At 42.1% G+C, this 12,519-nt stretch overlaps 1 protein-coding gene across 1 annotated transcript in view; it reads left to right on the top strand.

Annotated features, from left to right (window-relative positions):
- Nucleotides 1–6,265: 6,265 nt before the first annotated feature.
- The window catches only part of MYBPC3 (myosin binding protein C3), a 73,335-nt gene continuing 67,081 nt past the window's right edge, over nt 6,266–12,519 (top strand). Inside the window, exon 1 of the mRNA XM_081021554.1 lies at nt 6,266–6,420. Within this exon, the coding sequence (XP_080877680.1) occupies nt 6,396–6,420 (25 nt within the window). The 5' untranslated portion in view covers nt 6,266–6,395. The remainder of the gene's footprint in view (nt 6,421–12,519) is intronic.

Here is a 12,519-nt window from a genome sequence, read left to right on the forward strand (position 1 = left end):
GCGTATTCCTGAATTAATCTGTAATGGCTCATGAGTAAGTCTTGCAATCACTGAGTATCTATCCATAACACAGACTTATTATTAATCTGTAATGGTGCATATCTGCAGCCCAGATTTATTATTAATCGTTCAAGTATAAAATGGTTAAATTGTAACGTGGAATTATTCATTTACTTAGAACGATATATATGATGATTTCAGGTTTTATTTTCACAGTTTCCTGATATATGATTCATCAGTGGCAATCTTCAGGTTGTTAAAGTGTTGGTTTAACTGTCATATTCTCCCCTTTTTCCCCCTTTAAAAAAACTGTAGAGGAAAAGTGATTCCCAGTAAGAATACCATAGCAGTGAATGATCCATAAGAACACAGGGAGTTGACTTATAGTATACCAAGTCAAAACAGTGGTCCAATACCAGCAGTATTGTGTACACTCTTAAGGGGTTTTCCAGACAAGGCTCCTTCCCTGCACTGTCTGGACTTGGAGATAGCAAGGTTTGTACCTGGGGTTTTCTTTTTGCATGTTCAGACCCAGAAACTTCCTCCCTAAATAAATTCACACTTGACTCAAATTTTGGTTTTGGTTTTTGGCAGAATTTAGGCCACAACTTTATTGATTACAGAAAGTGAGTGGTTGCATAGGCTCTGGTTCGACTAGCTCCCTGCCATGCAGGTAGCGCTGACCCAGGGTTCCAGCATAGGTCAGCCAAGGGTGAACACCTGGATAAGCGGAAAGCCGAGAACGGGCTAACTCTGCCACCCAAATGTCCCCCTGGACTCAGGCACAACCTCTCAGGGGTTGACCAAACCATCGAGTCCCTGGATTCCTTTAGCGGAATACCCTTCACATAGGGATGGCGAGAGCATTCTCCCATCCCTATCACCAGAACCAGAGCCTATCCGCAACCTTACAAGTTGTGACGATTTGCTACGCGGTAGGCGAAACCCAAATGGCAACAGCCAATCAGCCAAGTGAGGAAAATTCCTGCCGTGCCCCTGTCCCAACGACAGACGACACACGACGGCATAGCAAGATCAAGCGCAAAGCCCATAAAAATAGGGAGAGGTGGGCGGGTGTTCTGAATGCATGGGCCGAAAGAGGAAGCTCTAGGTCATGTGCATGGGTATAAATAGGTCCCTCAAACTGTTTGGACTGCGTCCCATTGGCCAGATTGCACCCAGCTACAAGGGACCTACCAATCGGGTGTTGTGGCTGACCACTCGTACCCACCCACAACACAGGGGTTCGGTTGTCCAGGTCTCACCACAACACATGCCCTCTTTAAGGGAGGACCCGATGTGCAAAACGTGTGCTACAGACCCAGCCTTCCTCAGGCTGTATACGCTTCACCATTGTACCATGTAAGTATGACAAGCCAGAGCAGCCACAGCAGTAGCAGAGCTGGAGCATCTTTTCCACCTGACCTTATAAGTCTCTGTTTCATGCAAACATCAAGATTTCTATATTGTTTCATTCCAATCTTCCTTTCCGTATATAGGGTGAGAGTTAAGACCTGCGCTCTTTCTCATGCCACTGAGTAATATATTTTGGTAAAGGGGTGCATAAAAATCAATATATTAATAAAAATAACATACAGAAAATGCATTCTATGTGGGAGAAATTGCATGCACAACTGTACATGCAAAAATGTGTTCACCAGGGAGAAATTCACACCAAAATGCTGAATAATTATCATGGTAATTTCTACAAATAAAACATGCAAATTGCTGCAGAAATGTGGAGAACTGAACTGAAGACTGGAAAAATGAGAAACTGGAAGCAAAATTGGTAGGATCTTTCCATCCCTTGTTTTCACTCATTAACATTGTTTCACTGAAAGTAATTGCAATGAAATTTCAGGACTTCACTCACTGCAAAGGGGAGGTTGGGCACTGTGACGGGTACCGCAATGTCTGAGTAGAACAAGCAGACGTTTTATGATAGCACACATTAAAAATAATTGTGGATATAATTTCATTTTCATTTCAAAGATTTCCCCCCTCTTCCTCTTCTTTTCTAAAAATATTACATTTGAGATACTGGAGGTTAGAGTTTCCACCACAGCTGTGAAAGGAACCTCATGCTCTATCCAGCTGCATTTATCAGTCTACATTTGTTTTACACAGCTGCATTTTTCCAGACTGGCAACCGTTCCATCAAAGTTCTGTCACTGTGATCTAGTAGTTCTTTATCCTTTATCCTTCCACTCTCCTATATTCAGGGATTCCTGATTTCTGTGTGCACATTACTACTTTAGAGCACAGGGAAGTTGTCATCCCACCCCAGCGGTATGTTTCACAGCTCTTTCTCTCCCAACTGTTCACATCAGCACGGCCTCATTAGTGTCAGATTTATTTCAGTTTGTGTATAAACCAGGGGGCGTTGATGGGGCAGGGATGACTTTACCCTGTGCAAAGGTGTCCACACCTTGACTAGAGATTAATTAGGAACCACTTAAGGATTCCAACTGGAACGAAGCTTGTTTGAGAAACAACACATCAAAAAGTTTACACTTCTGTGAAACAAATGCTAAGGACAAGCAAGACCCCAGCAAAGTGCTTCCTGTGTTCTTAGTGCACTGGTGTCTATTACTTTCACAATTCCCATATCACACATTGGAACAAGCAACCATTAAATGATTATGTTTCAGCCTTATTGAGGAAGACCTTGGGGTTATAATGGATTACATGTTACGTATGAGTCAGCAATATAAACTTCTTCCAAAAAAGGCAAATGCCTTGTTCAGTTGCAGACGTAACACATGCAAGATACAGGAACTGTGACAGAAAGGCTGAAATCTAACCCTGAGGCAAGGACTTCCTTTCACCCTGCTGTTGGTAACGTTAGTTGAGAAGTAACCAGAATGCAATTTGCAAGCTTTTAAGATGGGCATAAACAAATGGAATGAAGTGAGCCCCACTGAATTCCATGAGATTGCTTCCTGGTAAGTATGTACAGGATTGCAGCCTCAACAGTTCTCAGACTTTTGCAAATATAGGAGCCAACTCCTAGGGGCCAAGGGAGCTTCCCCCACAATAAAATATTTGAGGGGGCTGCCCCCCCAAGTTGATGGGCATTGCCATTCAAATGGTGTGTGTGTAGCGCATCATGTGATCGATTGTGTGGGGTGGGGCTTACCTGCCCCCCCATATTTTATTCAAGTTGGCACCCCTGTTTGCAAGTGTTCTTGCAAAAGGTTTGAAGCAAAGCACTGACCTCTGCTGCCTCCCCTTTCCAACAAATCCACAAACTTACCCTTGGGAAGATGACTACAATGGAGGCAGGCACTCCCAGAATCTGCCAGATTCTCTCTTTCTACAAAGGCTTGGAATCCGTGGCAAAAATGATAAAGCTAATATCAGCTTCTAGCCAGGAATTCTGAGACTAGCCCCAGCGCCTGGTAGAAAAAGATGATTTGCTGGGATCCTGGGAGTATTGCTGTAACCCCCACCACCTGGGTAAGTTATTGGTTTAGGGGAAGGGGGAAAGGACTTACAGGATCCATGTAGCACCACGGGATCTGCAGAACCATACTTAAATGCAAAGAATACTGTATAGGATATCTAGCCAAGTCCAACAGACAGCAAGCAATTGCCAACTCTTCTCACCTCTGAGCAGCAGGACTGGGCCCTTCCATCAGTTCCACCTGGCCTGTGAATAATAGCAGGAGGCCCTTGGGCCCTGGGGGTGGTGATATCAACTAGGCTCTGCAAGCTCACCTGCTGCAATGGGAGTGGCAAGAAATTGACAGATTTGAACTAGGCCCCAGAAGATTAAGGCTCAACCCTAAGACCTACTGCTTCTGGTTACTTAAGAGTCATTTTCTGGCAAGTTGGGGTCACCATCTTGCCTGGTCTGAGCTCCTGTTGCTTGCCATTTTGGACATGGTAGAGCCCAACTTCGACTCCAAGCATTTTCTCATCTAGCTAATATGCCGTTCCGAAGCAGCTTTGCTCTTTACATGACAGCCTTTTCTCACCTATAGTTCCCTGGAAAGAGTCCTACTCCAGGGGTCTCCACCAAACCAAGTAAGTAGGGTAACCACTACAGACAGAGCCTTTTTGGTAATAGCACTCTATCCCTGGGAGGTTTGTCTGGCACCATCTTCATTGACTTTTCAGGTGAAGTGCTCTCTATTCACGCAGGCCTAGGCCTCCCTGTTTTAAATTGAGTTTTAAACTGTTTTCATCATGTTTCAGTTTCTCAAAAAAAAATTATTATACTCCCCCCCCCCATTTTATACTGTATTTTAAATTAATGTTGTATTCTTTTGCTTTGCGGCAGCTGTTATGTGGCAGCTATATAAATGTAATAAATAAATAAGCATCAAAATAATAACAATAATAATAATTTATACCCCACCCTTCCCGGTTCAGAAAACCAGGCTCAGGGCGGATAACAACAAATTTAAAACAATTGATGCAATAGTAATAATTAATAGTAATAATTCCATAAAATTTTACATCACTTTCAAGTGCTCAAAATGCCTCATATGCATTATCTACTTATAATCCTTAACAGCAACAGTGTAAGGTAAATCAGCATTATTAACCCCCCTCCCATTTTTTATTTTTTACTTTTAGGTAGTGGGGTTGAGGCTGGGGATGAGTGGCTTGGAAAAGGCCACTGAGTTCCTGACAGAAACAAGATTTGAGTGGGGAACTATGAGATTCATTAGCTCAGTCTCTTAGCCGTGAGAATATGCCACTATGTGTGGTCAATATCTGGGTGGCAAAAGAAATGTTATCCATTGCACCGAGGCTGATTCTGATGGCTTGAAGCAAACCTTATAAAGTTCAGTGTCCAGTTAATGACCTCAAAACTCCTTACAAAGGAAAATGAGTGAGCTCTGAAAATCAGAGTATGTCTGTGAAGGAACATAAAACTCAGCGCAGACTGGGTAATATGTATTATCATTACAATGCTGCCATCTGGTAGCTAGCAGCACAGTAGCAGTGGGGGCAGGGGGGCCAGAAATCATTCCTTGTCCATTTGTCCTTTGAGCATGAGGACGAGATCTGAGCCAAAGAAATAAATATGTGTTTTAAAACAGAACAGCTGAGAAGTTTATATAAGAGCCACAAATATGATTGGGCTGCTTGCCAGTTCCCAGCCCAATCTTCATAATGGAGGGAGGTGGAGTTAAACTATTTAAGAGGAGTCTGCATTGGCAAGGTAGATATGAAAAAAAACCTCTAACTCAGTCCTAAACCATGGTTTACAGGTTCACTTTCAAAAGAAGAAACCATATGCTAGGCAAAAATGATGCCTAGTGCCAATGCACAAAGAGAGGAAAACTTTTGCAAGCATGAAAAGTAAACTTAACTTTTGATAAAAGCCTGGCTGTAATCTATAAGGTTGATATAAGTTTTTATAATGTGTGGATCATAGATACCCAACACTCTTGCTGAGTGAAGCCCTGTTATATTCCTCTCCCATGCAAGTCTGTCCAAGCTTTGGGAGTCAACTCTCTTTCAAGTGTGCTGCAAAGTCAGGACGCTGCTGCTGCTCAGGTTTGGGTACCCAAGTCTACCATTTGTCACTGTCGTTCCAAAAACAAAGAAGACAATTCAGCCAACGTTAAGCCTGTTTCTATGCCACTGATTTCAGTGGGAGAGATTTGAGCATTCACTCATCACCTCTCCCATTTAAATGAAGGGGACTTGAAAATGCCTAACTTTGGCTGGATCATGCCCATAGTGGGCACTTCCAGGCTGTCACTATTTTTGGATGTGATTAAGTCACATGCCGGCAAATTCAGGTTGTGCAGTTAAAGTTCCTCTGATCGTCTTCCACATAAAAAACCCATGTACCCCCCTCCAAAGTAATTTTTTTTTTTACTTCTTGCAATGCATGGGGAAATGTACTGGAAAGTGTAGGATAACAATTGCTTGGTGCAACATCATACAACTTCCTTGTAAAGAAATCAGAATGAATGCTCAACAGCTGATGTTATCTGACCTCCTCACAAGCTTCGTGAAAACAAGTCAGGATGGTGCCCAATAAGCAGCGTCACCTGGAAGAAACCAGTGTATTTAGAGGTTCAGTGTGCATGGTCACATATAAATCTGCAAATTGCATGTGGCAGAGAGGGTGAGGCAAAGAGCATCATGGTGTGCGCTGGGATTTGTCTTCCATCAAATGAACAGCAGGGCCTGTTCTTGAGTGGTTCACACTCCCTGACGCATGGTACCCAGCTATATTTATCCTGGCTGGAAGAATTCTGTCAAGTGCTCTGTGCTGTTGATAAGGTAGTGGTGGTGACAACAGTTGGGGAACAAGAGGGAGGAGCAGGAGGGGGCATCCCAGTAGTATTTCTTTAGCAGGGGGGCTTGGAAGTCATTCAGTCTCCTTGCAGTCTCACTCAGTCAGCTCCTGGTGAGCCAGCCTTAAGATGCCAGAACCTGTAAAGAAACCAGGTAAGGACTTCAACTAGAGACAGGGAAAAAATGAGCATTACCTTCCTCTTTGGGAGAGAGACTGCTAGGTGGAGCAGGTTTCCTCATCAGGCAGTGAAACATGATGCCTTAGCAACAACTGTACTGAGGGGGAAACAAACAGGTGGCTTTCTTTTGAAGTAAGCGCATAGAAGCCTAATTCAAGGATAATTAAATTAACTGGGATTAGCTTCATTTAAACAAACACATATCACCACCACACAAACATCTAATCAAGAAGGGCAAAAGTAAAATAGTTTTCATTTCCCAGTTCTTAGGTTCTCCTCATCACCTTCAAGTTGGAGGAAGCAGGGTGTGGTACGTCTCTTGGAAGCTTTCTTTGAGGGGGAGAAAAGTGACTCCCATTGTTGTTATTTTTTCTCCATCACTTTCTTTCAGGCAAATGTAAGTTTACAGCTGAATGAGAAAACGAGGCATTTTTCTCTATAAGATTGGTTCTTGTCTGCCACTCTGAGATCCCTAAATAGTAAATGTATATCTTTCCTCCTTTTTGAAAGGTGGTATAGGGTCAGAATAGATTTTGTCACCAGAAAAGTCACTTTTATATCTTCTCTGAAAGGCTGGGTAGCACAGAGAAAGAAAACAAAATTCATGGTTGTAAATATTCATCATCTTTTAATTGTCTACAACTGCAGCATCTAAATAATTTTGGACCTTGTCCAGTGCTTTTTTTCTGGGGTGATGCAGGGGTACGCATACCCCTAAACATTTTGTGAATCTAAGTTTGGTCTCATTGAGGGGCAGCATTGAAATATGAGTAGGAAAATGAGAATACCCCTAAACATTTTTTTAAGTAAAAAAAGCACTGACCTTACCTATAAGTATCTAACAACTGCTGTTCTGAAAACAGTATTCATGCACTCTTCTCAAGTTCTGTCCCTGTAATGTAATGACTGGAGAAAGTGGCATTCATTGTTGTATTTGAAATGTTATATATAATTAATTGTTTAATGTTTGCCAGAATATAAAAGCTAGTGAATAAGGCTAGTCTCTTTTTCATTTCCAAGCAGTTGGTAAGCAGAGAAAGTACAGTCACCCAACATCTGATATTTCCCTGATTTAAATTAGTTTTTTTTCCATATAGTGCTTCTGAATATTGCACTTTCTTGTGGGTCATTCTGTCTGTCTAGCTATACACAAACACACACACATGATACAGTGTTTGCTGTGTTAACAGGTTGTGTCCTTTTGCCTTGTTTGCATGTAAGTGTGCTTGAAATATATGATTTGTGTGACTTAAGCTGCCTCACACATGTTTTTAAAAGGTATCTGAAAAAGGCTGTGTGCATATACATAAAAGTGTGATGTATAAGTACATATGGGTATGTAAATCTGTTTATTATGAATGGTTTTGTCAGAGGGCTGTGACTTACCATAGTTCTTCACCATGCACACTTGATGGTGGAGAGCTTTGATTGTAATGGTCCTGTTCACACTTTGCAGTAAACTAGAGGTAGCCAATATGGTACCTTCCAGATTTTGTGTACTACACGTCCTTGTGTACTACATCATCCTTGAAATGTGTGTGCTGAGAATTTACAGTCCCTTTCATTTCTATTCCCAGGGCTCTTGAAGGAGGAGCTTTTTTTTCTTTTCCTTTTGATCCCTCAGATTGCACAAGACCAAAAAAGCAGAAGCAAACCACATTAAAACTTGTGTGCTGAGAATTTACAGTTGCCTTACTGTATGCTTTTGCACGCTTCCTGGATGGGTTTTGTTTTTTTTTAAGACAGTGTGTGCCTGCAAGCTATCTGTGTGCATGCCCAGTTGCAACTTAATCATCATAATTCAATCAACAAATTAGAAGGCAGGGTCAAACACAAAATGTGAACACCTACTGGTGTGAACAGTGAAGACTGAAGCTGTTCCTTATACAGTATGTACATTCAACTTGCAGATAACTTAAACAATAGGGAAATATATCTGGGATCCTAAGGGTATTTAGTCTGCTGTCCTAAAATCTGAATCAATTCCCAGTCTATGGGAACTATGTTATTGCTTCTCTGAGTTTGACCTGTCATGTTATCCCAAGCATTGTGGAACCAAATGCTGAGCCCGTGTTTTGCATGAGTAAGGTCTTCAGTTAAAATGCTCTGTTAGCAAGTGATGAGAAATATGTCTGCCAAGAGCTCTAGAGAACTATTGCCAGTCAGAGCAGATAGTCATAATCCAGATGGAGAAATAGTTGACCTTGGATAAGACATATATCTTCCTGTGTTCCTAATCAACTTCCAAAACCAGATCATTTGGGTGATCAGATGCAGTAGAAGTGCTTCTTTCTGTATCTTCAAATGTTCTAAAAAAGAAGGAAGGTTTTGCAGCTGCACTTCTGTGGGAATGAGACAAGCTGCACCTTTTGAAAATTTTTCTTCTGCATAGCCATTGAGGTGCAAGACAAGTCCTGCCATTTGCTATATCATGCTGGCAAAAGGACCAGCTCACTCCAAATTTATAAATTTATATATTTATAAATTATATATATAATTAAATATTATATATAAAATTATATATATATATGAACAGCCCTGTTTACGAACTATTCAGTTTATGAACTCTGCAAAACCGGAAGGTAGTGTTCTCCTCAGTCTAAGAGCAGAATCCAAATGATGGAACTTTACCTCAGTCTAAGAGCAGAATCCAAATGGTGGAAGGACACCGGCGGCAGGAGGCCTCATTAGGGAAAGCGCGCCTCAGTTTAAGAATGGTTTTGGTTTAAGAACGGACTTCAGGAACGGATTAAGTTCGTAAACCAAGGCACCACTCGTATGTGTGTTTGTGTGTGTGTGTGTGTCTCCAGAGAACATGGCTGCATTCTAGTATTTTTGTCCATTGTCCTGTCTTTTCTCAGACCTGATTTGGGGAGAATTTTGTCTCCAAATACAGTTGGAAACCAACCTGCCCACTTCAGCCTTGCCACTTGGGGCTTATGCTAGGGCTGGCCCAGGATGTTTTGCCACTGAGAAAATGCCGACCCCCACCTCTACCAGCTGCTCCCCTGCCAATTCTTTCCCTGCCACCAATGATTCTTCCCTGCCCCTTGCCGATAGCAACTTTTCCCCACCCCTACCCCCTCCTCCCGCTGCTGATAGCTCTGCCACCACCAACTCCACAGCCTCCCTCCACCCAAAAACGATGAGAAAAAGGAAACTGGGCAGGGAGCTGGTGGTGTTGGTGTCAGTGGCAGTGGGGAGGAGGAAGAAGAGGAAGCGGCAGGTGGCATACCTCTTTATACGAGTTGCTGTTGAGTACAATTGCAAGAGTGCTGTTGTGCTCATATCCTTCTTGTGGGCTTTTCATAGACCTCTAGTTGGGCCCTTGTGAGAACAGGATGCTGGACCAGACAGGTCTCTGAACTGCAGGGCTCTTGTGTTCTCCTGTTGTTATTGATGGTGGCTTACCATCTCTCTCTGGGCTCCCTGATTGTAGTAAGGTTTTGCCACCTCAAGCAAAATACAATATACAATAAAGATAAAGGGACCCCTGACCATTAGGTCCAGTCGTGACCGACTCTGGGGTTGTGGCGCTCATCTCGCTTTATTGGCCGAGGGAGCCAGCGTATAGTTTCCGGGTCATGTGGCCAGCATGACTAAGCCGCTTCTGGCAAACCAGAGCAGCGCACGTAAATGCAGTTTACCTTCCCCCCGGAGCGGTACCTATTGATCTACTTGTACTTTGACGTGCTTTCGAACTGCTAGGTTGGCAGGAGCAGGGACCGAGCAACGGGAGCTCACCCCGTCGCGGGGATTCAAACCGCTGACCTTCTGATTGGCAAGTCCTAGGCTCTGTGGTTTAACCCACAGTGCCACCTGCGTCCCTACAATATACAATATCTCCTATCAAATATTACCTCAGTCATGCACACACTATTTTCCAGGCTTCTAGTCTCATCCCTGTACCTCTTTCTGCAATATAGGATAAGAAGACATATCTAATTGGTTGCAATGATTTCTGAATTAATGAAGTGCTCTGAAATGATTATTATATATTTTGTTAATGTATCTGTTATCTTGGGAACAATTACAGGGTCAAACAGGGAAGCGATAAAATTGATTTTCCAAATACGGAATCATCTTATAAAGTTTTGTGGGAAGAGCGGTGATACGTAACAAAATTTGAACTTTAGGCACTGTGAGTGGGTTTTCAAGAAGAAAACTGCTTTTGATAAGTAAACGAGAGAGAGACTTGCAAACAGCAGTTGTGTTCACGTTTTTCAGAAAAACCTTTGCATTCTCTGTAATAATTTCCAGTGTAGTAGATATGTGAGTTCCATGGCACTTTTAAAGACTATTGCACTAGTTTTAAGCTTTCAGATTCTAGTCTATAAAAGCTTATGCAGTAATACATTTGTTGGCCTTTAACCTGCCGTAAGTCTCTTTGTGCTTTTTAAATTCCTCTTGGAATCTAAGTGAGGCATAATTAGATTCACAGACTGGAATGTTTTACTAGGTTTTCTTTTTGAAGAGCTTGAAGGTTATGTAATTCTTTAGTCATACATTAAGTATTACTTGTTTTTATCTGCAGATTTAGAAGAACTGTAAAAAGGGAGGGGGATATAAATATAATTATTTTGCATTATTGCACCAGTGGCACAACAGATGTACAGAACAATTATATACACAAGGTTATAAAGTAAGGCTGTGTGTGTGTGTGTGTGTGTGTGTGTGTGTGTGTGTCCATCTTATTGCTAGCCTTTTACTCATGTTACTGGAATTTACAGCCTCAGCTGCTGAAGGGGAAGAAGAATGTAAGATAGCGAGACTTGACAAGTTGGGATCAAGGGGTAGCTAAGCCTATAAGTGCAGAAAGTGCCTTTGCCTCTTTTCAGCTAAGGAATTTATAGTAACGTTATATAGCTCCAGAGCAAAACACTTAGACAAGTTCCTTCACTGACACATTTGGAGCATTCAAATGTACATGCCAAACTCATGGGCAGTTATTTGGTTGATTGGAGGCAAATTGGAAGAAAATACTATTATCATTTATTTTCATGTGTGCCATGGCTGTGCTGGAATTAACAGGAAGTAAAACTAAATAAAGGAACATGGATTCTCACATTCAAAAATCTAATCTTTGGAGGGGGGGGATGCCTATATGAGCCTGAGTGAACTAAAGCCCAGAGCTTTGCCGGGGATCATCAAATTAAGAAGGGCTGGAGGGAAACCCCTTTTCAATGGGTGGAGTGGGGACCATGACTCACCTAAAATTTGGGGGGTCAATAATTGGACTACCTTACTTTTTCTTCTTTAATTCAAGTCTTGGCTAAGGGGAGAGCTAGCAGCCTTGAGTGGGTCCAAGGGCAAAATTATGTAGGACAATCCAGTGACTGTAGTTTTTGGTGAGCCTGGGGCAGAGCCCAGTGAGAAATCACCTAAGGTATGCAGCCCCGGAGCCAATCAGAGGGGGGCCAAGGGGGCATTTGATGCAGGGTTGCAAGCTCAAAGGGGGGGGCCTGGAATTAAGGCATGTGTTAATTTGTTGGCTTTTAAGAAGTTCTGGAACTAGTTTTTATGCTCATTGGATGAAATTGTGACACTCGCTCTCAGCTTAGAAATGCAAATTTAAGCAACCAAGAGGTGTGATTTGGTAAAATACACAATTTTCTGGTTAATTGATCCATATTTTGTCATATCCTTAACACTGACTGTGACGTTGCATGAATTCATTTTTTTTCTCAGTAATTAGTATGTTTGCGCAGCTAAGGCTAGATTATCAATTGCGCAATAATTGGAAGTTATCTAAACATTTGATTTAAGATGGTAGCAGTCCAGGGGTTCGGGGACAGCATGGCATAACTGCCATGGAAGAACTGGAGACATCTGAGAAGACACAAATTCTCAGTGTCCTTCTGGCTGGAAGCTGTACTAGTTTACCAGAGTACAACACGAAAGCTTTATAGACAAGACACTTGACTAATCATTTGGCAGCAACATGTTGACATGGCTATACTTCAGGAAGAACTATTAAGAATTACCTTAAATGGAATGGGACTGGATATTACAAGATGATTCAGAGAAGGAGATATTAGATATCCAAGTTCAGGGAAGGAGACTATTTTTATTT

Source organism: Podarcis pityusensis (genome assembly GCF_964106645.2).
Source record: "Podarcis pityusensis genome assembly, chromosome: 1".
Classification (NCBI taxonomy): domain Eukaryota; kingdom Metazoa; phylum Chordata; class Lepidosauria; order Squamata; family Lacertidae; genus Podarcis; species Podarcis pityusensis.